General features: G+C 36.6%; 3 protein-coding genes across 3 annotated transcripts; 1 reads left to right on the top strand and 2 right to left on the bottom strand.

The window, feature by feature from the left end:
• Window positions 1-6886: 6886 nt before the first annotated feature.
• On the bottom strand, window positions 6887-11009 carry LOC135696543 (uncharacterized). Its single transcript, XM_065215963.2, has 2 exons — window positions 8049-11009; window positions 6887-7450 (listed from the first exon to the last, which is right to left on the bottom strand). Exons 1-2 carry the CDS (start codon window positions 10589-10591, stop codon window positions 7447-7449), a joined length of 2547 nt encoding a protein of 848 aa, XP_065072035.2. The 5' UTR covers window positions 10592-11009; the 3' UTR covers window positions 6887-7446.
• Window positions 11010-11025: 16 nt separating this feature from the next.
• Window positions 11026-24765, top strand: LOC135696550 (jumonji C domain-containing protein 5). The gene is made up of 5 exons (XM_089112350.1): window positions 11026-11182; window positions 14081-14728; window positions 17926-18074; window positions 18474-18536; window positions 23411-24765. Exons 1-5 carry the CDS (start codon window positions 11089-11091, stop codon window positions 23462-23464), a joined length of 1008 nt encoding a protein of 335 aa, XP_088968476.1. The 5' UTR covers window positions 11026-11088; the 3' UTR covers window positions 23465-24765.
• On the bottom strand, window positions 19845-21444 carry LOC135696553 (HIG1 domain family member 2A, mitochondrial). The gene is made up of 2 exons (XM_065215982.2): window positions 21247-21444; window positions 19845-20336 (listed from the first exon to the last, which is right to left on the bottom strand). Exons 1-2 carry the CDS (start codon window positions 21365-21367, stop codon window positions 20164-20166), a joined length of 294 nt encoding a protein of 97 aa, XP_065072054.2. The 5' UTR covers window positions 21368-21444; the 3' UTR covers window positions 19845-20163.
• Window positions 24766-24972: the final 207 nt, after the last annotated feature.

The following is a 24972-nucleotide window of genomic DNA, read 5'->3' as shown; positions in this document are numbered from 1 at the left end:
ACATCCCTTTGTAACAAGCCTGATAAAAACTGTCCCCGGTGAGAAATATCCCGAACGGAAGTACCCTTTCGACATACAGGCCCGTCGGAACCGGGGGGGGCTGGGGGGCTGGAGCCCCCAATAATTGTCAAACTGCAGTATGTTTCCTTTATAACAGTGTACTGAATGAGAAGGAAAACAATGGGCAGCCCCCCCAATATGAATTTCGTTCCGACGGCACTGACATATGACATTCCCCACGTCCCCTTCAAGCTTAAATTTAGGTCCCCATTTAGACTTATGTTTCCTTTAGCACGTCATCAGTGGTGGCGCCAGAAACCTTCCGGCGGAGGGGCTTGACCTCCAGGTAGGGGAGCTAGGTTGCCAATCAGAGCGCGAACCTGAAAGTTCAAAACTGAATGATTCACAAGAAATGTAATGGTAGGTAGTTATTCAATTTCTTGTCGCCTTCCATGGTTTTTCTGTCTTGTTAACGCTACAAGTTTTTTTGGCGAGGGAGGATGGTGGCCAGTAGCGGTGCCACTGAAGGACGGGGGGAAACTCCCCCCCCCCCCCCCCAGTTCGTTGCAGGAGCAATTTTTCATTTCGTCTTTATTCGATGTGAAAATGTTGGGGGAGTGGTACTATTTTGGAAGCGTACTTTTTGTGATGTATTACTATGTTTTTCAAACCGTCTTTACGTAGCAAAAAATTTGTCGTGGGCTTTCCCTTCAGGTAAAATTGGCGTTCCACGCTGGTAAAAGGGCATTTTCTATTGTAAAATAGCGTTGCCTAAAAATTTGTGATTTTGCATAGGATTTTAATATACTACTCGTTGGAGACCCTGGAAGCATCGTTTCTCCTAGTGACTACAGATAACCAAACTAATTCCATTTCAACTGTACAGTATTGCAATAATAGTTTTGCTAACATAGGCTAAAGTGCTGGTGGTAACTTAAATGGTCCATCGCTTATTTTAAAGTACTGTACACTAGGCAGCCAATGACTTTGTTCGTTTCAATGTGATTTTTCCGATGATATATGCAAAATTGGTTCTTCTCCAATATAGAAATACATTTATTAAATTTACTATTCTTGTAAGTTGAACATCGTTGAAGCAGCTTAGAACACTAGAGTAGTATAAACTGCCAGGAAATTAAATGTTTTTGAGCACCTTCCAACGGGGGGCTTTAGCGCCACCACTGTCTTCCCTATATACCTGTTACCCCATGAAGAAAAGGCTCGTTGGGTTTGTTACACAGGGTGTGTCCTAGTGTGGCTTGCTCGTCGCGTGTGCTTTAGATTGGTCTCAAATTTTGGGCCTAGCGAAAGAGGAAACAATTTCTCTTGCCCAATCCCGTAGCGATATGTTAGTCACTCTTTCTCAATTTTGGAAAATTTCCAATTTCATAGGGACAAGTTTGGCTGGAAAAGTAAAAACCAAATTTCATTCAAATTTTGTATTGCTAACATCTTCCATGCTCGTTACTTTTCTTAAAATAACGATTTAATACCTTGTGACATTTTTAACACTAGAATTCTGAAAGTATAAAATCGATTCTTGGAGTACCGGCATCCTGAGGAAAAACAACACACGAAATTTTAAAGAAACTTCAAACAAAACATAACTTGATTTAAATTGAGTTTACAATGTCAAACATTTATTTAGTGATCAAATTTCAGACTTCTAAAAGCTTTATATTGCTAGAAAATAATTCTGGTAAATATGATATAATAACGAAAATTTGAGATCTCTTTCATAAGGTTTAGCTGAGGGAACTTTGACCCTCTCAAAGATATGATTGATAGTTTTTCACATACAACTACACGATCTTCTGTAAAGTTTCTAAAGCTTTTATTTTTAACGCCTGTTGATCAAGAAGAAGCACCATGTTGTAGAAAAGGGGACACTTTTTCAAAGAGGTTTCTAGGGCAGTCGTGTGCCAATGTTGCACCCCCTGTTCCGATGCCCTTCTAGACTTGTAAAAAGACGTGAACAAGTAAGATTTTCGAAAAGAGCCACCATGCCTTTGAACTTGTGACATCATCGCGACATATCTTTTCACTCCACATCCTCTTTCGCTTCCTCCACCTGCGGCAGATTGCGCTTCAACAAAGATTTAATATTTTGATTTTGCTGTAATTTTGCATTCAAACTCCAGTTGACTCGTTCACGGACATTACGTACATAGATCGACTTATAGGATTTACAATTAGTCGATTAATTTGCATTTTTGTGATCTTATTGTTAAGAAGGCAATTTTTACTTCTAGCAGAATTTCTGCGACAACTATAAACTTTTTCGTATAAGAAAAATCAAGAAATGCTTAAAGGGAAAGATTGAAGGAGAGGACCCATGCAGGATCCTTGTGTCATGACAAATTCGGATTTGAATCGTCTAGTTTCTTTACACTCTATGTTTATGAGAACCATATAATGATTACCGACGCTCCATGTTTTTTGACAGTTTGAGGCTAGGTTGTTTTTAATGTTGAAATTCTCTTGAATTCTTACGTATAATCTCCGTACATCGTTGAGTGGGCTCTTGGAGCTTATATTCCGAATGGTAACTTCGATAGGCCATGGACGGTGTAGCGCCATTTTGAATTGCGAAAACATACCCTAAAAGGTATAAATTTTCCAAAAGCCCTATCCCAAAATTTAAATGCAATATAAAAATCAAACATTTTAATTTAAGTCAAATCTAACAGCAACTCAATTAAAATCTAACAACTCAGTCAAGTAAATGCAAACACATATTACCTTTCTTTTGAAAATGATAATCGAAAATTTAAGATCGTGCTAAAAATCATCTCAAAATTTATGAACATGTTTGATTTAACCAAATTCGATACCCCAAGAATAAATTTATTCTTGAAAAAGGTACCCAAGAAATGCATATCCCTTACCAAAAAAATGATTTGAATTTGCTGCTAACTCTAGGGGGCTTAGAGTCCTGAAGTCGCACAAGAAAATTCATTTGCAAAGCTTTGAAAAAAGCGAATGAATATAGTTGTGCAGTGTGCCATATCACCACCAAAATGGTAGGTGTTTTGGACACATTTGAGGAGCAAACCACTAGAAATCATAAATTTATTAGGAGTTTCAGCTTTATTGAAGAATTCAATGGCTATAAGAGATGAGGCTTCTTGCCATCACGAGGAGGGAGGGAGGGAGGGAAGGAGGGAGGGAGGGAGGGAGGGAGGTAGTTAGGGAGGGGGACATCCAGGAGTGGTCTGGCATCAAAATCGCATGGTGGCTAGCAAACTCAAAAGGCCCGGTTTAGGGCTGGCGGAAAGAATTATAATACACCCACTAATAAATATAGCCTTAAAATACGGTTAATTAAATGAAAATTGGTAATAAAACAATGTGCTAGACAGCAACAGTTTAGTTCAGAAATTTGGACCCAATTGAATTCATAAATTTCCTCTCGTTTAAACAGGGTTTAAAAATCTCTTGTAGAGTTAAGAATCAATATAGAAATTTATTTGAGCTCTCAGAATTTCAACTCTTTTCGAAAAAGTGCAGATAAATCAGCAAATTGGTCAATGACTTGGTCGTAATCAGGTGGAAAGTTTTCTCTTTGCATGAAAATATCAATAGCAGAAGCAATTGGCTGACTGATAGTGGAGCGTAGCTTTTTTTAACAATATTTAGCTGGTTGAATAATCTTTCACAGGAAACTTGGGTGCAGCTAGTGTCATCACACATTTATACGCATTGTAGAGGGAAGGGTATGCCGCTATGTGCATTTTGTATTCACTCATTTTAAGAACCAGTAAAATTAGGTTCAGGCTGACTGTTCTCAATTTTTGCAAAAACCTGAGGCTGGATTGTTCTTAATTTGTTCTTAGACTATTAGGATATAAGCAGTGCGATTGCTAGCTTTTTTTGCTCTAGGGGGGATTTCAGGCATCATTTGCTAACAAAGTGAGTGATTAAATAACCTTCATTTGACGACAAGATTGAATATTCACCGAAAAGCACCCACATATGGCCAAAAATTCTCGTTATGGCATAAAATATTGTTCAAAATCGCATTTTACAGTAGCTCAGCTTTAGCTTGTTTTTAATTTGTTCTCAGCTTTTATCCAATTTCGATGCTCGTGTTCTTATAAAATTGTTTTTTTTAAATAAAAAAGAGCGTATGAATAAAGATTTGAATGCGGAGGATATGCGCAGTTGTCAAGCTTCTACTCTTTTTAAACAGGGTGTCGATGCAGCTTTGGGGTCCTTTCTCTCTTTGCGAACCCCCACTTTGAAGTCACAGTTTTCTTCTCCATATGCATGGGCTCCGACACAGGTTAAAAAGTGGGGGGCCAAGGGAAAATTTAACACCCATGACAAAAGATTTTGAAAAACTTTATTGTTTTGCGAAAAAGTGGGGGGGGGAGGCAAAGGCCCCCCCCCCTTTGTCGGAGGCCCTGGTATGTTTCCTCTCTAAGAGCTTGTTCCTTGAAATCATCTTCTTTTTTCTGGATCTCCATTTGCACTAACTGTTGTTTTTATTTAAACGAGATGCTGCTGGTAATAAACTGCAAATGCCAGCAGTTCTTTCAGGAGCATTTCCAAGCTGACATTCGCTAAACGAGAAATCTTGAAAAGAAGGTTCTTATTGCTCCCCTGCTTCATCTTTGTGTCAACAAATGTTCCTGGCTCTAGCATTGCTAAATCCTGATACAGATCTCTATTCTTCGAGAATCTTCTGTGAATCATCTGAGTTTGAGGCTGTAACCAGATGGTAGTGATGACTCCTTATCTTCTCTTTTCTTATTTCCACTTATTAGAGCGCTCCCCAATAATTGCAACACAAGCTTTATATCCTGTATAACAGTGTACTAAATGGTAATAAATACAACGCTCAGCCGCCACCACACAAATATATGAATTTCGTTCCCAGAGCACTTTATCTGATGTTGCTGTTTCATATGATCATAAAATGGATTAAAAGTGTGACTTATATCAACTCATAAACAGAACATAGATGTTTTTAATAAGCAATTTTTGCCAGTTCCAAGTCAGATACCCTGGGTACCAGAGCCACATATATTCAAGAGCGGAATAAGAAGATAAGAGTACGCTCCTCCGCCTCTCTGCTTGGCATTCTGTTTACGCGCTCGAAATTTTATGGCTCTGGTACCCAGAGTACAGGTCAGATCAAAAACGTCGCTGAAATTACGGAAACCAGGGTTTGGGTGGTTTGGAGTGCTAGTATTGGGACTTTAATCGCAAAGTAATCAGTCTAGGGCATTAAGTCTTCGAAATTAAGTTGAAAAATTTTCTCCAACGCGGGCAGTGCTTGTAAATTTTTTTTACACAGGGCCAGACCGCTCCTAGGGACATTAGGGTTTGTGGAATATTTGAATTCTAAGTAAATTTGTCGCAGATCGTGGAAATCTGACAATTCCTTGACAGAAAGACGGAATTCTTCACTCTTGCAGGACGTGGCTTTCCTCGAAAATGACACAAGTAATGCGGAATGTTTATCAAGATTTTATTAAGTTTCTGATTTGCGGAATTTTTTACCTGTCTTCTTTTAAAAAGGTCAAATCTTGGATTTTCTTGTCAGCAGCAACTATCGACAATTTTGGGACGCGAAATTTTGACTTAAAATGACAGGAACGGCGTACTTTCAGGGAATGGCAAACTTCTACCAACCCCCCCCCCCTATTATGACCTCTACTTCCAGATTTATTGACATTTAATGTAGGTCCGTTAAGAGGACTTATTGGGGACTCAGATGTAGGTTGGAAAGTTGAGGGGAGGGGGAGCACGGAAAAATTTAACGAATTCTTCTTGAAAAAAGCTGTATTGTTTTGCAAATTTGCAAGTTTTACAATTATTTTTCCTGCAGATTTATCGAGGTGTTTTCCAAGGTCGTGCAAAATATTTGGGGGTGACAAGGAACATAGTTTTGCAACAGCGTTGTAACAGTATTTGCATTGCATTATGCAAACAAAACTTGAACTTTAACAAAGTCAGTAGGAGACAAAGTATTCTGAACTGATCTTTAAGTAGAATCTGAATTTTGCAGTTAGCTCATATTCAGTTAAAAAAACTTTAGCAGAAAAATTCAAAGACACCTTTTCCATTTTCTACTTTTGTGATAAACTTGTATGAAGCTGATTGCCATGGTGAATTTCCTTAATCCTTGTGTTGGAAATTAATCACTATTTTTACATAAATGATATTTAATACATAAACAATATTTAAGCACAGTTAACCTTTGATAAAATGTTACTCACACCAGGGCCCACGCCACTAATTTCAAGGTGGAGGTGCTAAGTTATATAAGACGAAATTGAAGTTAGTGCCTCAAAACAGTGCCTCTTTGGAAATATTTTGCATACCAAAAAGTGGGGGGCCATGGCCCCTACGCTCCCCCCGGTGGCTTTGTCCCTGACTCACACAGTGCAATGCATAATCACGATTTGGGAATTGATTCGATTTTTTCGATCAATAACCCATGTTTTAGTTTTTCTATGCCCTCTGAATATTTCATTTCTAAATAGTTAGTAAGGAAACATAAGCTAAGGCCATGTTTAAAGCACAATAGCTAACAGAATGGTAGACTACATTCTACTTCTGCTTGAAAAGTTTACTTTGCTCTGTAGAAAAATGGGTGGCATGGCCCTCCTGGACCCCCTGGTTTTGCCCACTCTGCCTTCATGAATAAATGGCCAGGTTGTTTTGCACAAAAGCCAACAAAGTGAACATTTTAAAACTACCCAGTTGTTTTAAATGTGAAAGTTTGTGGTTGCACATAGGCGTGTTGGACTCACTCATTAAGAAAATGGATGGTAAAATGTGGCAAATTTGCAAGCATAGAAAATGCATCAGATTCGAAACAGCTTCAATTTTAAATGAAACCGATCATTTCAGAGAACAAAAAAACAAAGACAACTGAAAAACGCAACATTTTTAACATTAATATTGATTCAAAAAGCTTTCTTTTTGATGCTCTAAGGAGCACAAATGAAACATCTGAATGGCATGTTTCTTGTTACAGTTGAAAAACACGAAAAATGTGATAAAAAGTTAAAGTTAACAGTTGATTTAACAACTAAGCATATTTCAGTTGGTAGCAACAATTGACAATTTTTAAAAAGCTAAAAACTGGAAGAACAAATCACTTAAAACTTAAATACAGAACTGTCATAACTGCTGGAGAAGTATCAAGTTTGGTATGACCTCAATGTTGCTTCTGCATTTTTTCATTGGACATATATTTCAGCAATATCAAGACAAAGAACATTTTTATTTTCAACTTTCAGAAATGATTTTTTTTTAAGAATTAAACTTTTAATAACTACAATAATATGCTGAGTTATTTGACACTTTGAAGAAGCAATCATTGTGCACAAGACACAAGATCCATAAGTCAATATCATCATACATTGGCAGTCTCTGCTATCAATCTGTATCCTGTACAGCCTTCATTTCCACTGGGTAGCACAACATTGTCTACCTGTGAAAATTTAATTCTGAGTTTTAAAATCACAAATTTAAAGTCCCCAATCACCTCTGGTCATAAGTGTTAAGAAAATATACACCTCAAAACATTTAAAATAAAACATATTTCACTTTTTGATAGCATATTCATCAAATAAATAAAAATTTAAAACAGTTAGAACAACGTTGGGGGAAAAAGCTCATCCAAAATTTTAGCCCTTAGAAAATTTGGTTCTAAATAGATTTTTTTACAAAAATTTAGGTTATTTGAAAGTAAAAAAAAGTATAAGATAACAGTTCCAGCTAAAATCAAAGACAATTTGCAAAATACAGCTTAACACAAGTATTGATCCTAAAAGGTATTGCTTCTTGATTATCAGCCAACAAATTATTAGAGTTTGCGTGTTTTGTGTCTTAGCACTCTATGTGTCATCAACTTTCAAAAATATGAGCCTAAAAGGCTAACCATAAAAATCAGTTTACAGATTCTTACAGATTCAAAACAATTCTATCTTCAGTTGGTACACCATGTCACTGAATCTTCAGTTGGTACACCATGTCTATTGGAAATTTTTGCACTTTAGCACTGAAAATCATTTGGATTAATAACTTACCCTTTTGATCCTTCATTTGTTTTTCCTTCTAAAAATTGCTTCTCCATTTCAAAAATCAATCCCTTAATACTTTCCCGCTTGCCATCCACATGTGACTTTGTGAACCAAGTTTCCTTTTTGATAGGGAATTTATAATTCACTATTGGACTTTCAAAGAAGCTTTCTGCGAATTGCAAGATGTAAATACCACAGTCACAGTCATTGTTCTGACGAGGTATTTTAGGGAAAGACCCTTTGATGTTGTTTTTTGTAAAAATTTTACTTGACTCTGTTCCACCTACTTTTTCTTTCCACTCTAAGGTTAAATAATGTCGCAGATTGCTAAACACTCGTGATCTCCCACCACTGACTAATGAGTCAAATATCAAGATACATGGTTGCTTAAATGTCGATGGAACCTCTTTGCTGTCATCAACATTCTTGTCCTCTTCCTTATCTCTTCTCTCTTCTATTGCTGATGCATCATCTTTGGACCCTGTTGAACAGTCTTTTGGCTCTGGCACACTTTCCTTTGACTCGTAGCCTTTGTTATTTTCATCTTTGCCTTCTGTAGACGATTTTTCAGTTTCTGAAATAGAAATTGTTTCTTGATCAACCTCCATTTGTTCTTCCATATCCTTAGCATTTCTTTCTTTAGCTTGATTCTCAACTTGTACATCTTCTTCATTAACTGAACTTACATTTGGTGAATTGGCTGTGGATTCTTCATCAACTTTAACTTCAGAAGGAAAGCATATCACGACTAGGAACCAATGTGAATGTTCATTTATAGGTATAATTATGAAATCTTTTTCAAATAAGTTTACATCTCTTGTCCACTTTCTAACTTGTGCATGCATTCGTTCGCCAGGGTTCTGAATATCATTAGAAGCAACAAAGGCCTTTTTCGACAGCCTTGTGTAAAAGTATGAGTTGAATATGTATGTCTTTTGTTTTTGCATGTTGTCAAGCTTCTCTTCATAAATATACTTCAAATAGAAATCTATAATGGTGTCATTGAGATAAATCCCTGGCATCAAGCACTCAACATCTGCATTTGTTATGGCTATGCCCCCTTTCTGAGGTGGTAATGGGTATACAAACATAGTTCTAACATTTCTCACAGTTTTTGCAGTTTGGGCTGTTGCACTTCTTGTTCTATGGACCTTAGATGGCACTTGAGACTGTTTTACACAGGCAACAAGCTGTTCACAATCTTGATCTGAAAAGGCACAGACTTTAGCGATCTGTTGTAAAGGCTGCAAATTCTTTTCCAACAATCTTTTAAACAATGATTGCTCACATTCAATGAAAAAAACTATTTGTCGTTTAATAGGATCTTCATTTTGCGCATCTAAGATACATCTGGATAGTGCTTGATTTACAATTTCAGAATACCTTTTACTTGGTATCACAGAAATCATAAATGGCTCTTTATCAAAGTTCAAATTTATCTGGGCCACCTCCACTGAAGACAAAGCTAACTTATACTTTTCATTCATGACTTTCTTGGTATTACCTTCAGTCACTTCATATGTGCATTCAACCTCCACCTTAAGTGTATTATTTTGTAAACTAAGTGGTGTTATGCATCTACCAGGCAAAGAGCCAAGGTGAATACTTTTCACAGGAAGCTCAAATTGCTTTTCAAAACTGCAAAGTGATAGAAGAGGTCTGGAAGCATATCCATTTGGCTGATCATATTCTTGAGAATTATCAGTGGTCATTTTTCCACCTTGCGGTTTCATCCGCTCAGACATCTTTGGTATTTTATACTTGGGTGGGACATTTGGTGAATCAGGACAATCTGAATCAATGTTACTTGACCCCTTTCTGTTTTCAGATTCAACTTTCTCTGTTTTTTCATCACTTGAATGTGTCTGAGACACGTGCTTTCCTCCATCCTCCTCATCACTAGAAATTGTTAAGCAAACTTTCTCTTTAGGTTTTTGCTTTGGTCTTCTTCTCCGTGGAGTAGATTTTACTGGCATTGGACTCTCTTTGGCAGATTTCCATTGATCATTACTACTTGGTAATCTAGTTTCTTCAACCTTTTCTGAGGATGGCATCACAGCATTCTTATTGTAGAATGTTTCTGGGATTAGAGTGGTCTCTCGCTTGCTGCTTGTAAGACTAAACATACCACAGTTTAAACATCTTTTAAATTCACCATCTAAATAAACACCCTTTTCAGTGCACCTGGGACAATGTTCTAGCACCAGAGAATCTTGATTGGCATTGACTAATGTTGGCTGTCCTCCAGGTATCGCATTGACATTGATAATATTAACTGAATTTCCAGTATCATTATGCTGTGCATTTGAGATGTAAGGTGAAGATATTTGTGGCACATTGGGCACATTACTGCCATAGCACAAAATATTATTCTGGCTATGTGGGAAGCGTTTTTTGAGTTTCACACTGTCAGCATCTTGGCTAGGGCCTGCATGTGGCTTGGTCAAAGGTACTCTGACAGGGCTTGAAAATTTCCTGATAGCTGCATTGGATTGCCGAACGATTCTTTCCCTAATAGTATCATCGTTCTCGCGGCTTGCACTACTCATAATATCTGTCTGCAAAACCAAACAGGCATCCAGTCACTGGATACTAGTGGAGCCTACCTTCTATCAAAATTGCCTCGAGAGTCTAGGCAACACGATAAAAGCTATTAAAAAGATATCCTGGTGGGTACAAGTACAGATGTCTTATTTAAATACTGGGATCCACAGTAGATACGAAAAATTGACAAAATATTCGGCCTACATTCCGCTGTTGTTTTATTCCAAACTTTCTTCATATGGCAGCCACAAGCTCATCAAAAAATATATCACAATAAGTTCATTGAGATTTGCATAGAAATTGAAGCTTGAGCTTCACTTTCGTTCGCTTTTATTTGATTGATGTGAAATCCTTACAGTCAAATCCGAACGAAATCGCCGTCCAGGTTGTAATCTTCAAGATTGCCATGAACCGATAGCCTCGTTATCGCATTCTCGCCAAAGAGTTTTCTTCCATCCTTGAATGGCAGAAGGGGAAAGTTAGTGGAACAAGTGTGTTAGAAATGGTTCAAGTCTATGAAGCCAAAAAGCTGTTCCTCGTTTTCATTTTTATGATAAAGAACCAAGAAATTATTTTTGCTACTGCAGATGTCTCTGGTATGTTATATTTTTTACTTTGAATTTATAATCAAGTTGAATTGAAAAACAGGATAATTAAAGTCTGGTTCGTTCCGTTGGAGGGGAGTGATGTGGGGGTGGTGTGGGGGGAGTGATGTGGGGTTGGTGTGAAGGAGTGGTGTGGAGTGTTGTATGGGGAGTGTTGTATCGTTGTACAGTGTATCCAGGTTTGGTTAAGGTATTTTGGGCAAAATAGCCCAAAGGAGCTGAGGGGGGGGCATGACCCACTTATTATGCAACAAAATTTGTCCCATGTGGCGCTAGCCACCAACAAACCTATGATAAAGTCCCTGAAGTCCAACATTTTGAAAATATTCATTAATTTTAGTGGCCAAAAAAATTACAGAATTTCAAGGACCCAAACTTATATTTCAACAGGTGGCTCAACACCCAAAAGTATTTTTACCCAAATTTTAAACCTTCAAAAATACTCTGATCATCTATATTTTGCATAAGCCAGGGTATTTCTTTAGAGATTGTTCCTGGGTTGTTCTCCGTGTGGTTTTGTTGTTAATCAGGTGGATAAGGGACAGGAAACATGCAATAAGTGGAACAGCTTATTCAGATCTTTTTAATAAAATGGTGTTATCAACCTAACCAAATGGGCATTTCTAACCCCACTTTCCCCTGCATGGAAAAATTCACCTCATGAAATTGACTGCTGTGAACACATTTGTAAAGAACTGTGAGTCAAAGTCGGAATGATATGCTTGATATTCTTTAAAATCTGATGCTGTGTTGCATTCAAACCTGAATATCCTTGTTTCCTCACTATTACTTGCCATGTTCTCAGTCACATTTCAAACATAGGTTGGTTATTTGTAAAGCAAATAACTGGAGACAGAGTGGTTCTTTGAACTACTTTGTGAAAATCAATATTTTTGGTTGGCAAATTTGAATAGATCTTACTGCACATGCACACATTGAAAATAATTTGTTTCTTGCATAATAATTTGCATAATAGAAATACAGCTTTACCCTCTAATCTTACTATTTTAGCTACCCTACCTTTTAGAAGCAACACTTCCTTTTGAAGGCAACAATAAAGTTAAGACCTCATGCATCTCAGTCTTTCGTGTTAAGAGAAAATTTTTAGTTATTTTTCAAAGTTAGGCAAGGCAAATAAAAATTTTCTGTAATAGAAAACAGTAGTTTTAAAAAGATGATAGAACTGCATTGAACTACAGTTTAAAATTTGCAAAACCTCTGGGACCATCTTCATACTTCAAGCCTAAGAATTCAGTTAAGAATCCTGCTGCTACCACGCTAAGTTCAAAATCTTCTTCCACATGTAAATTTGCAAGCAGATTGAGTTTCTGAGATGCATGCTGTAAGCTGGGTCTAATTGGCTTTGCCTAGCTGCAAACATTTGCTGGGCTGTAAGTGAAATTAATTTGATTTGTTAGTTTCAATACCTATGTCAATACTTCCATATACAGTTGACTCTGCTTACAGTTACTCTGATTAAAGTCACACTGCTGGTTACAGTCACATAAAATTTGGACCAAAATATGCAAAACTATTTATATTTAGCCCTGCTGACAGTCACACTGACAGTCACAAGTTTTGGTTAAAACCAAAATTGCAACATTTGGTTTAACTATGAACAGATTCTACTGCATTGCATAATTTTCAATGAAAACGAAAGGCATCATCTGCAGAATCTGCTATGTGTGATCATCATAGTTTCATGTGACTTCTACAGCCATTTTGACAAAATCTGCTTTGAATGCCAGTATGAAGCAGTTTTGTGTGATCAGTTTCAGGTTATCATCATCAGGTTGTCAAATAGAATTACTGCTTGAAGATCATAACTCAGCATATTTTGGGGTAGCTTCTTCTTTATAGGCCTGCAAAGAGGTGGGCAAGGGGGAAGATTTCCACAGGCCCCAGGCTGGAAGGGACTCTAAAAAGTTATAAAACAAATCTAGAAAAGGTTCTCTGATATTGCCTTCATTATAAGCATAAAATGATTATTTGAAATGAGTCTCTGTGAGATCAGCTCCTCTTCTAGATTTATGGGTATTTATGCTATCACTGGTTTAGATGTCATTTGTAGCTGTTTGACACAACCTCATAACCTCTTGTAATTTTGAGTGAGCTAACAGCATGTCAATGACATTTATTGATTACGGTTTTAGTTGGAAGTATAGGAAAACTTTTACTAAAAAAGGCTTGTTTATGTTTCCTATCGTAAAGCCCGGCCTATTTCGAGTTTTGATGCTTCTAGTATCCTGGAAAATGCACTCTTTTAAGCAAATTTCTCTAAAGGAATCCTCCTAATCCTATTGAAAATTCTTTTTTTGCAAACGAATTGAACAGCAAATAAAAACAACTGGGACAATTTCGCCATAGTCTTGAGAAATACCATGTTGTTAGTTACTTCTAAAGCTGGGTAACAAGCAGCACTGGTTTTCAATTTAGATCCCGCTTTCAATCTTAGCATAAGAAAATCTGGAGCTCATAGTGAATTGCAGTTGACGCTTCTATTGAGAAACTTTAGAAGAAATGGGCACAAGACACAATTTTACCTAAAGAGGGCCTGAATTTTTCGATTTAGTGCCCACAAGAAATCTTCAAATCATTAGTTTGTTTACCTTCATTCATATCAAGGAATATCATATTTAACCAACTGAGGAACTACCTTTGCTTGATCCGTTATTGGTTTTATGACATGAAGGTCTCTGAAATACCTAAAGCGTTTCTTCCATCGAGCGGATTTTACCTGAAATGTCCTATTGAAATACTATTGGGGGTGTATTTGGGGGTGTGACACCCCTACACCCCCCGGTCGCGACGCCGGTCGCAAAGTTTTGAAAGACTGTTCAGTTGCATCTCGTTTTGTTTTTCGCAATTGACCTTATTTTTTACCAACAGGTCAAAAAGTCAAACTTGGGAACCACGGAGCACCATTCCAAAACATTGAAACTCTTGAATTCTCACCAAGTGCCGAAGATTTCTACGAACGCTATGCAAGGCAGTCAAGGCCAGTTTTGATAAAGAATGCGGTTAGAAAATGGCCAGCATTTTACAAATGGCCCAATTTGACTTACATGCACCGGTATTATGGAAACGAACTGTTTAATGTTGAGCTGCGGAAAAAATTTCAAACGTCATTTCCGATAAGAAAAACTCTAAGCCTTTCAAAATTTATCGATGAATTTGAAGACAGTGACATCTACCTGGACTCCCTTTTTAGCAAAGATTCGTATATGTTGAATGATGTGCACCTCCCTACTCCACTGGATTGCACCCATCGTAGCATCGCTATTGATAATCTGAATCTCCTTATAAGTAGCGGAAACACCAGCTCGGCATTCCATCAAGATGGCTACGAGAATCTGTTATCAGTCTTGTCTGGAGTAAAAGAAGTAATTTTGTATAACAACAACTACACCAGAGCCTTCAATGCTGATGAATACAAAATAGCAGCAGGAGTTTCTGATATTGACCCAGAGGGCATTGACCTTGATGAACATATAGTGTTTGCTAAAACCCCCTACCAGATTGCAAAGTTACAGCCAGGTAAGTTACTTGCTTTTTTGCATCATCTTGACATGGCATGCTCTAATTAATACCCTTGGCTCTAGTGCCATTTGCTTCATGACTCCAAGCTTATCCTACATACCATGCTTCTATCCTCTGAAAAAGATTTTGACGAGGTAAGGTTATCCTGGCACCATTCTTTGATACGATCAATCTATTTCCGTTTTTTATTCCCCTAGCTGCTTCTTCGTTTATTATCGCGAGAACTGCTGCCTTTTCAAGCTTGTTGTTATTTATTGTACAGATATGGAAAAATTATCTTTATCTTTTGTATCATGCTCTTTTTTAAAAAATTAATTTGTCTAGTTTCTCAATCGTGTGTTTGAGACAGGATCTTACGTTCGATACCTTTTCTAAGCATCTTTATTAAAAACTAACAACTTTCTGCAGTCTATATATTACAGAACTCCAAAACATGCAAAGAAGTCTTCCCCGACGTACCCATACTCAGCTACCGTAGACCTAAAAACCTCCGGGATATATTGGTTCGTGCAAGAATAAAAAGTGACACACCCAGTAATCCTAGGGGCACTTACAAATGCCACTCGCAACGTAACTGCATAACATGCCAACACATCACAGACAGTACTACTTCTTTTAACTTTACTAACACTGACAAAAACTACGACATAAAACAAAGACTGGACTGCAACTCTACTAACGTTCTTTACGCATTACAGTGCAAACGCTGTTTAACTAACTGACACAAGAACTCATCCCCATTACATTTTCATTCCACCACAACCACCCACCCTCTCTCACTCGCCACCCTTCCCTCCTCCACCACTGCACTGCATTCACACCATTCCACATCAGCCAATCCAACACCACCATCGCCTCTTTTAAATGTGTACATTTTTAGCCCGTTAACTTTTGCTCTTATGAAGCCCCGTATGCCGGGGCGAAATATTAGCCTTCACTGATTTACGTGTATTTATTGTTGTTTATTCTCGGCGTATTGCGGTGTTTCATATTTGCTACATTTTTATCGACTTTTCGCCGCAAGAACTTCTTGGAGCCCGTCGAGCAGCCTGCTACAGTGACCTTTTCTTCATTCACACTATTTTTACATCCCTCCATTTTTTAGCATTCAAAACCATTTTCGATGCATTATCAAGGATCTTCTTTTCTTATCATATAAAGCATTCAATTGCAAAATTGGGGATGGGGGAGGTATCGAGTTTAACATATTGGTCACTGTGCATCTTTGATTAAACTCAGTCATCCAAACCTCAATTAACCGAACACAACTATGAGGATGATGCTTCCAAACAAATTTTCGTATAACCGAACGAGTGTCACATTGATTCGCTCTGCTTTTTTCTTCTCTAGGTGACAAATTGATAAAAATAAATTTAACGTTTCTTAATTTTTGAAGTTGTTGAGGGTGATCTTTTGGACGCACTAGTCCATCTGAACAGATTGAAAATTGGAAAGGGCACTGAGGCGTACTGACGCAACAGTAAATGAAAGATATCTTCACTTGAACAAAATATCGCACATTGTCGGTGCAAAACGTTTGTTTTAGAAGGTTTTGAGTTTTTCGTTCTCCATACAGGCCCAAAAATCTTACAGCATATCTATTCCTTTCCCCCACGTCGTTCTTAAGGCTATCCAAGGCTTGCCTGTTTTTGAGAAGCTTCATGAAAATTCTACGAAAGTGCGAGGCAAAACCAAGTTGGGCCTTTCTTCGATCTCTTCACATCCCAATATCAATTACACAGCAATTTGCATTGAAGACGACAAAGAGCTAAAGTAGATAGGTCATTCAGTACTGGGAAAAATATTTCTCTGAGCCTTCCACAAGACTTCATTCTAGGCTCCCTGCTGTTCAATAGCTAGATTAACAATGTTTTTATCTGGTAAAAGATACTGCTTTATCTGACTGGAATTATGCAGATTATACGAACATCTTTGCCTGTTGATCTGATCTAAGCAAAATATTAGAAGCACGTGCGTTATAAAATAGTAGAAGGGGGTTCTCACTATTTATCACCATGGTTCCATTATAACTGATTGAAATGAACGAAGAAAGATTTCACTTTTGGATTTTTGTGAATTGCGAAGGGGTAGTCTCTGTGAGTATCTGTGGGTCTGTGATTAAAGAGAGCACCGAACAAACACTTTTTGGAGTCCCTTAACAAGTTCTTCAAATCATATGCAAAGATAGCACTTTTAATTGGTATGTTTTAACCAGAGAAAATTACAACTGCTCTTGAATGAGATACAGAAAAATGTCAACATCCTGAACCCAACATCAATCAAAGGTGCTTTAGTTTCTAGAATCTACATAAGAGGCCTTTAAATATATACATTCATCTTATCTTCTGCAAGAACCACCACATTAAGCAAAGACAATGAGATTATAACAAGATTACTTCTTTTATAGAAATAAAAGTGTTCCAATCACTGAATATTTCTAAACGAAACATAAAATCTGTACATGAGTTCAGTGTAGATAATTTTAAACTCTTTCTCCATTGAGGCTTTCTATGATAATTAATTTAAGGTGTATTGTGAAAAGTCGGCCTAAGTTATAATAAAGTCCTTGCCTTAGGGGTGAATAGTAATTAGTTGGCTCAAAACATAGCTAAATCTCTTCGCCAACTGTAAGCAAATAATAACAAATTACCTATGTAATAAAGACATTTGTATTTGTAGTTTATTTCGAATATAAAACGAAAAGTTCTCAATATTTAAAATGTCCACGCCCAGTATCTCCATAATAATCCCCTGGATGAGCAGTGAGGTGAAAAACGGAGGACAAAGAACGAAGCATCGCAAGCACAGAATCACAGAATACAAATGACTGTTCTGTGTTGCAAGTTCAACACGAGAGAAATAACAATGCAACACCTTTGCCGGCAGTCCTATCTGAGTCTGTAGTTGAAACCAATTTTTCGGAAATTAATTTAGTTTAACGATAATGATGCTATCAGCCTCTTTCCCTTCTTTGATTGCAGTCTTTAGTTTTTTCTTTTCCTGGATGGAACCATTTGTATCATAACTGATTATTCCATGTTCTAAATTACAGCATTTCGTCGCTCGAATTCGTTACTTAAAAAACGAATGCTGTGGCTTGTGAATGCTTAGCTATAATTTAATTGCTAGCCATTCTTTAGGGTTGTGGATTTGGCCCTAAAGTCCTAATGAGAATTTTGCATTTTATCTCTCAGGAGACATGTTGTACATACCAAAGTATTGGTGGCATCATGTGCGCTCTTACAGCAATCCAAATATTGCAGTAGGAATGTGGTTTGACATTTTCAATTTTGATAAAGAAATGGAAAGCCAGTATCTTGATGATACAGAACAGGTTGTAAAGGTATTCATTTATAAAATTCATTTATCAGGTTCATCCGAATCAAGAATTAACCAACTATTTTGAGGGTGATCACATTTTGCAAAATACAGTTATGTTGGTCGTATGTTGGTAAAGATGGTCTTTTACATGTGGTTTGAAAGAATAAGGATTTTTTATGTTGTGTGTACAATTAGAACAATAATGGGTTGACGTTTAACCTGCTAACCAAAGTCAAAAATTTATATCAGAAGCATGAGAGAACAGGGCACCTGGTTGAGCAGAGCCAGGTCAGAACAACACTTGATTAAAACAACAGAAAGTTAGGAAATTTTGTTCTGGTACCCTTTAATCTAACCTATCTAATATCTTTTCCGCTTTATGGTTAGTTGTATTGTAACTTTAAAATACATTTCCCCACAGACAACAGAAGCATTCATTGAGCTGCTGGACAAAGAACCTTTGAAGATTCACTGCCTTAAAAATGTAAATAGAACTTCATTCTTTTCCATCAGCCCATTTGTGAAAAGAAGAAATATATGTGCTTAATATATAACAGAACTTTCAGTAGCTTTTATAAGAGGGTTCGGCATAATTTTAATCTTTTGTACTGGGTTTCACTTGGAAAAAGAGGTTAAAATATTTTCATATTTTTGAATTTTGAATTAGGCTTATATTAACTTGCACGCAGACTCAACTGGTTTTACCAGAGATAAATATAGTTGATTTGAAATTTAGCTGATTGGAAAATTCGGTGTTTCTCTCCCAGTAGACAAACCCTAAATTTTCCATTCAACTAAATTTATCTCTGGGAGAACCAGTTGAGTCTGCGCACAGGCTAGGCTTATATATGCTATTTATAGTAATATTGGAAATAAAATGCATCAAATGTGGTTTAGCACAATCATTAAGCAAATAGTTTTAAAAAAGGCTTTGATAAACAAACATTTTTGACATACTAAAGCTTTTTCCTGAAAGTATTCAATATATAAAACATCAGAACATTGATCAAATACTCTAAGCTAAGAAATATAAATAGCCTGTTGTAAATCAAAAGAGGCCAATATAGCACATGACTGTTGAGGTTGCCTTATCAGTGCCATTTGCCTATTGACAATGCTACAAAGGAAATACGATCTGGTGGCCCATGATTTGCAGATAGCAAAAGCACTGAAAAACAGAAGTTGTCTCATTCCTTCAGTATATGATAATGACTGAAGGTAAGTAGAATTATCATATGGGTGTGGATCAGGAGTACTGAAATTAGAAATATTAGAAATTAGAAATATTCCTAAGCTATGGATGGCCCTCTATGCAACATAGCTGTGATTTTTTGTTCTGTGAGGCAGAAAAAATCATGTTTTTGTAGTTCATTAGATTTGTCAGAAGATGAAAAATCTAGCTTCAGCAAAATGTTTACTTCCTGATCAATTTTCTAAGACAAAAGAGGCACATAGTAGTTTCAAAGTTTTTTTTTTAATTACAAAGGGGTTTGTGGCAGAGTGTTAAAGATGAGGCCCACAGAGAGGGGGCAAGGGAACAATTGTTCCTTGGCCTGTAAGCAAAGACTCTTAATAGCATGGTAATTTTAAGAAAAACAAATCTGTTCTGGGAAAGTTTAACAATATTTTATGAATATTAATAGCAGGTGAAGAGAGAAAGTTAAATGTATTTCACATCCATACACATTTTTGTTTTATCGCTTGGGTAGGAAGGGGCCTGTGCACTGGGCCTGTCCTTGGGCCCAGTATGGCTCTCTGTGGCTCTGTTGAAGACAAACAGAAGAATAACAAATTTCTTGAAAGCTAGATGGACTTTCTCAATAGATATTAAATTTTTACATAAATTTTTTTTCAATTTATGATTTACAGATTTAATAAGTATTCAGTATGAATGACATATCCAAATTGACCAATTTGTATCCTCTAGATTTTCTGTCTTGCAACTCCTTAATAGTTGTAAAATGGATAAAAGTTTGAGTAAATAAAACTATAAACAAAACTCAATTTGATATTTACAATTTGGATGTAGCATTCCATCTCTATTTCAATTTCAAAATGAGCCATTTTGAGAATTTGTAAGTTTCACATACACACAGGGATCTAAGTTTTATTCATTTTGTCTGACCACTTTTGAGGGTTGCCATAGCAATGCCTCCAACTAAAAAGAGCACAGTTGCACCTTGAGCCACTACTCGAGTTCTCATCATCACTTGTTGAAGTCTCTGGTTACCAGTTTGGAAACCATAGAATCCATATGCTAATGCTCCTACTGTTGCTATCATACCTACAGAAACAAATTTTGTTATTTTAAGCATAAGGGAAATTATTTGCACTGCTAAACTTTCGTTGCAGAAGCAATGTTAAAGTCAAAGACCAAGGTACAACTTTTGTTTTCTTTGGGGGGGAGTGATATAGAACAAGCATTCATACATATGATGAAGCAAATGCCAGATTTATGCCATTAAACAACAGAAATGGGAATTCAATGGTCCACCCTGGGTATCTCAGACCTAACCTGCACGGATTCCTCAGACTAGAAACTTTGATTCTTGCAGAAGACAAGTTCACTTTGACAATTTGAGACTGCATGCAAGGATATATTAAATGCTACTATGGAGGGATTTTGTAGGGCCAGTATAGAAAATTGTGGATATGTGTGCCTTATGCAAATGCAAAATTTCCCATTGTATTTCTAATGCTTATTGGTGTATATCTGACCTGTGCTTAACATGGATTCCACCCTGGTGGGCAATATATTGTGGGCACACAACAAAATAAACCAAGTGGCCCTACTCGGCCCTACTTGGTATGGAGAATGGACCAATAGGTTATTGACCTATTTTTATCAGGTTTCAATGAAACAACATCACTTGGATATCTAGGATGCTTAGCATAACATGGCATTTTTGATGTAAAAGATATATTCTTGTAGTTAAAAACCATCACAGCAGCTTTATTTTAACCATTAGGCATTAGGGTGGTCATGAAGATATATTATCACTATGGCGTGCAAGTAACTGTTTCATAAAAAAGAACCCATGCATAACCGAAATACCTTATCTCGTTTTCATACATTGTAGATTGAAACACAACTCAGTTGTACGAAAAATTCCTTTGAGTTCATAAATTACATAAGGGTAAGAAAAAGAGTCGAGGATATTTTTCATGGTGATATAGGCCAATAGTAAACTTACCGACTGGAACAAATGGATTCTCTTTTATTTTTCGTTTGAACTTTTCCCCAGTCGTTTCAGGGGCTGTTGTTGGCAGCCATAAATCATGGAACTCTTCGGGTTTTGGTTTTCCCGATGACATTTCGACGGTTCAGGAGAGGTTTTTTGTTTTCTTGCTAACTTCAAGTGTTGTATAACATTGCAGAATTTATGTGACCTCCTGTGGAATCGTTGCTTTTTTAAACGAGGCTGAAGCCTGATATCAGTGGAAAATCGACGAAAGCAATACGACCACGAGAACCTTATGTAAAGAAATATAATTTTAAAATGAATTAGATTTAATAAATATTGAAAGTCAATAAAAAGTATTGATTGTACTTAATTTATATTGATATGTTTAATTTAATTTATATTTATTTTATTTTATTTTATATATTTAATTGTTAAATAGATAACAACTTGAGTAAATGAAACTATAAACAAAACTCAATTTGATATTTACAATTTGGATGTAGCATTCCATCTCTATTTCAATTTCAAAATGACTGTCAAAATGATTTAATTTATTTTAATATTACATCTCATTACAATGGATTCTCGTCGTCGTATTGCTTGATTATTTTCGTATTATTACTCATTGCAAGATTCAAAGAAACCGGCGGAGAGCCTATCCTGCGTTTCTTCCTTCTTACATACGAAACTAATTAGCATGGTATTGAAAGTTCCATTTTCTTTTCTAGCCTGTTTTGAAAGAAGCAGGCTTTGCCTCCGATTTTGTTCCTTCTTTTTTTGCTCAAATTGAGCTTGTTGGTTCTGCAAATACTGCAACTGGAAACTGAAAAAGAAAACAAAATCTTCTACAACTAAACGACTCGTATGAGCTATGAGAGCAGAGTTGGCGAAAAACACAGTCGATTCATTCTTTCATTTTATTTTCTTATATGCCAAGTTTTATGCCATGTTCAATGAGCGACTGAGACCTTTTATGCGCATAAGTACTCTGTTTTCTCGTAACTACATTTTCACACCGCTTTCTTCTACGTTTTTAGTCAGATCAAAGTGGCTTGTAGACTGAAGAAAAATGGGTTGAAGAAATGAAACATCAAAACTATCTCAGCGTAAATGCGAAAGGAATACACATTTAAAAATAGTTTTGGCTTATATACCTTTTAGCAGATACTTCTATTTGTATCCAATTCTTGTGCAGAAAAGGGGAACTATTCTTTCATTATAACAAATAGACGAGGTATTCTCCGGTTGATCAAAGGACTTTTTATCCGAAAATTTACCACACCCACAATTTTTGCAGAATTCGCTTGTGTGATGTGAAGAAACACCTGAGGCCGTGCCGTAAAGCTTTTATTCAATCTGAAAAGTTATCTCGTATTAAGATGCATATCAGGTATGCTTGTTTCGGTCAACATAAATTTTTAAATAATGCTAGTCTGAACAAAAATCCCCCACTTTCATACATATCAAAAATCATTAGTTCTCTTGTGTTATTACTTTAATTTTTAGTATTTATTACTAAGCGTTACATTATTACAATATAAGTTCACGTCTGTTCTACCTTTCTCAAAGCCTTCGAGAACTCAACTTGAAATATTTTCATAGTATTGCAATCCTTTAGTCACAACGAGGCGTGGTCAAATCGCTGGGAAGAACCGGGATACTGCTCATTAAAGGCAAGCGGCAGATACTTGAAAGGTTCAAACCATCCTTCAACCATGAATTGACCAGTCAGTGAGTGTGATTGCATTCACACGCTTATTGATTGGCTAATATTGATTGGGTACAGTTACTAAAATTCTGTCGTTTTGGCCAAAATTCTAAATCGAGAGCATGGCCTCCCGTTTTTGTACGAAAATAGGTTGTTACTCAAGGTCTATCGTAGTATTGGCATAAATTATACAAATATGATAGAGAGGCATTTTCATTTCAAATATTCTCAACCATGTATATTATATTTTGATGTTTAATTTTAGGCTCATAGTTATTCCATCAATCACCTATGGTCAGTTTTATATTTTTACTAGATCAACAAATGTACATAATACTCTGTAATCTAATTTTATGTTAATAGTCATGTTATTAAACACCTATGAGCTTTGGGGATATACGGCGCTATAAAAATGCCTACATTATTATTATTATTATAATGCTCGGTTTTACTTCAATTTTTCAGCACTTGTTTCATCACATGCCAGTCATAGCTGCACCTTACAATGTCTTTCCATGATGTCTTTTCCAAAGTGGTCATAAAATGTGTGTTATGTAGAAATGAAGGGATTTATAGTTTTAAACATGAAGTTTTTAATACATCTTAATTTATAGCATTTTTTGCTGTACCCTGTTCAAGAATTTGACAAATCTTCGATACCCCATCAATAATTAAAAGCTTTCGCGACAATTTGCTTACAAAATGAGTTCGCCATAGGCGAGGTTTTCAATGCTTTTCAAGGAAGATTTACGTGTATTTTTAAGGCAAAGCTCTTTTAACTGCTTTAGATTGTACCTAGAAAGGACCTAATTGGTAAGCCCTTTTTAAATTTTGAAAATAGCCCTATTTGGTTAGCATTGAGTAATTGGTCTTACTGGAAATTGAGGCACAAAAAACGTTCATGCCCTAACCATTATAACCTGTAATTAAATGGAAACATTTAAACCGGCCCGAAGAGCTAGAGCAGGGCCTATTGTGAGAAATTTTCAATACTGCACATTTATTGCCCGCAACTCGCGCGCGATAGCGCGCGAGTGAAGGGCTTATAGTCTGCCCCGCGTATAAGTAGCATATGGAAGCTTCAGTTCATGTTGTCAGCACTTTGTCAGCAGATTTTGTCACTTTTCTGCTGCCATGACAACTGTCAATCAATTTCATTGTCAATCAATCGGCTTTGTCGGGCAGTACTAGCAAGAGCTATTTCTAGTAATTATATTTTTGATAGGAAATTGTTTTGTTGCAATCAGCGCAAACCCCTGTGAGCCCCAGGTGTCTTAGCCATGCAAGCGTAGCGAGGAAATGCCCCGAATTTGGAACACGTGTATAGGCCATGACGCAGAAATCACAAAAAGACAGACGATGATATACACAATCAACAATAACACTTCAAAACAGCAACAAAACAAACAGTATCTACAAAACATGAATAGAAACATAGGGCCCATTTGCACTAGAGCGTCAAAACCTTACAAAGTTATTCCCTATTATTTTATCTTCAAAAGCGGCATTAGATTTTCAGGAAACTGAATAATTGGTACAGTGCGAACGTTAAAATCTGTTTTTCATCAGACAACCTGATTTTCACTAATCCCTCAAAGGTTCCGTCGTAGAGCCCCAAAGCAATACTTTTTTATGAAAATCAAGGATTAACCAGCATGAAACGGGAAAGAAATGTCATCATGTCTGTCGCACTTGCGATTCTGTGTTTGTGTGCTCAATATTCAAGAAAAGATGAACCAAAACCGAGCAAACCCAACCAATCGCCTTTTTTTAGAATAAAACTAATAATTTTGGCATAATGTTTAGAATGCTCCAAAATGTTATTCCTTCAATCATCAAGCTTTTCTTGAACTCTAAATCTATTCATTCATCGTATGAAGTGTGCTTTAACCAGGATGCTTCCGGCCGAGGGAAACTCCAAAACACTTGGGATCTGCTTGATTTTTTACTTTTGCGACGTCGATAAACTAGCGTGTTTTGTAACTGCTTGTACGACGGTGAAGCAAAAATAAAATTGCTTAGTTGCT

This window comes from Rhopilema esculentum, chromosome 14, assembly GCF_057945365.1.
Source record: "Rhopilema esculentum isolate cy_ngs chromosome 14, ASM5794536v1, whole genome shotgun sequence".
Lineage (NCBI taxonomy): Eukaryota > Metazoa > Cnidaria > Scyphozoa > Rhizostomeae > Rhizostomatidae > Rhopilema > Rhopilema esculentum.
Note: the sequence above shows the minus strand (reverse complement) of the source record. Positions and strands in the feature narration are given on the sequence as shown.

Excerpts from the sequence above, each read along its gene's own strand:
- LOC135696550 (XM_089112350.1), top strand. The coding sequence starts at position 11,089 with ATGGTTCAAGTCTATGAAGCCAAAAAGCTGTTCCTCGTTTTCATTTTT. Across the intron at positions 14,729-17,925 it reads GATTGCAAAGTTACAGCCAG|GAGACATGTTGTACATACCA; the intron begins GTAAGTTACTTG and ends TTTATCTCTCAG. Across the intron at positions 18,537-23,410 it reads AGATTCACTGCCTTAAAAAT|CACTTGTTTCATCACATGCC; the intron begins GTAAATAGAACT and ends TCAATTTTTCAG.
- LOC135696543 (XM_065215963.2), bottom strand. The coding sequence starts at position 10,591 with ATGAGTAGTGCAAGCCGCGAGAACGATGATACTATTAGGGAAAGAATC.
- LOC135696553 (XM_065215982.2), bottom strand. The coding sequence starts at position 21,367 with ATGTCATCGGGAAAACCAAAACCCGAAGAGTTCCATGATTTATGGCTG. Across the intron at positions 20,337-21,246 it reads GAATCCATTTGTTCCAGTCG|GTATGATAGCAACAGTAGGA; the intron begins GTAAGTTTACTA and ends TTGTTTCTGTAG.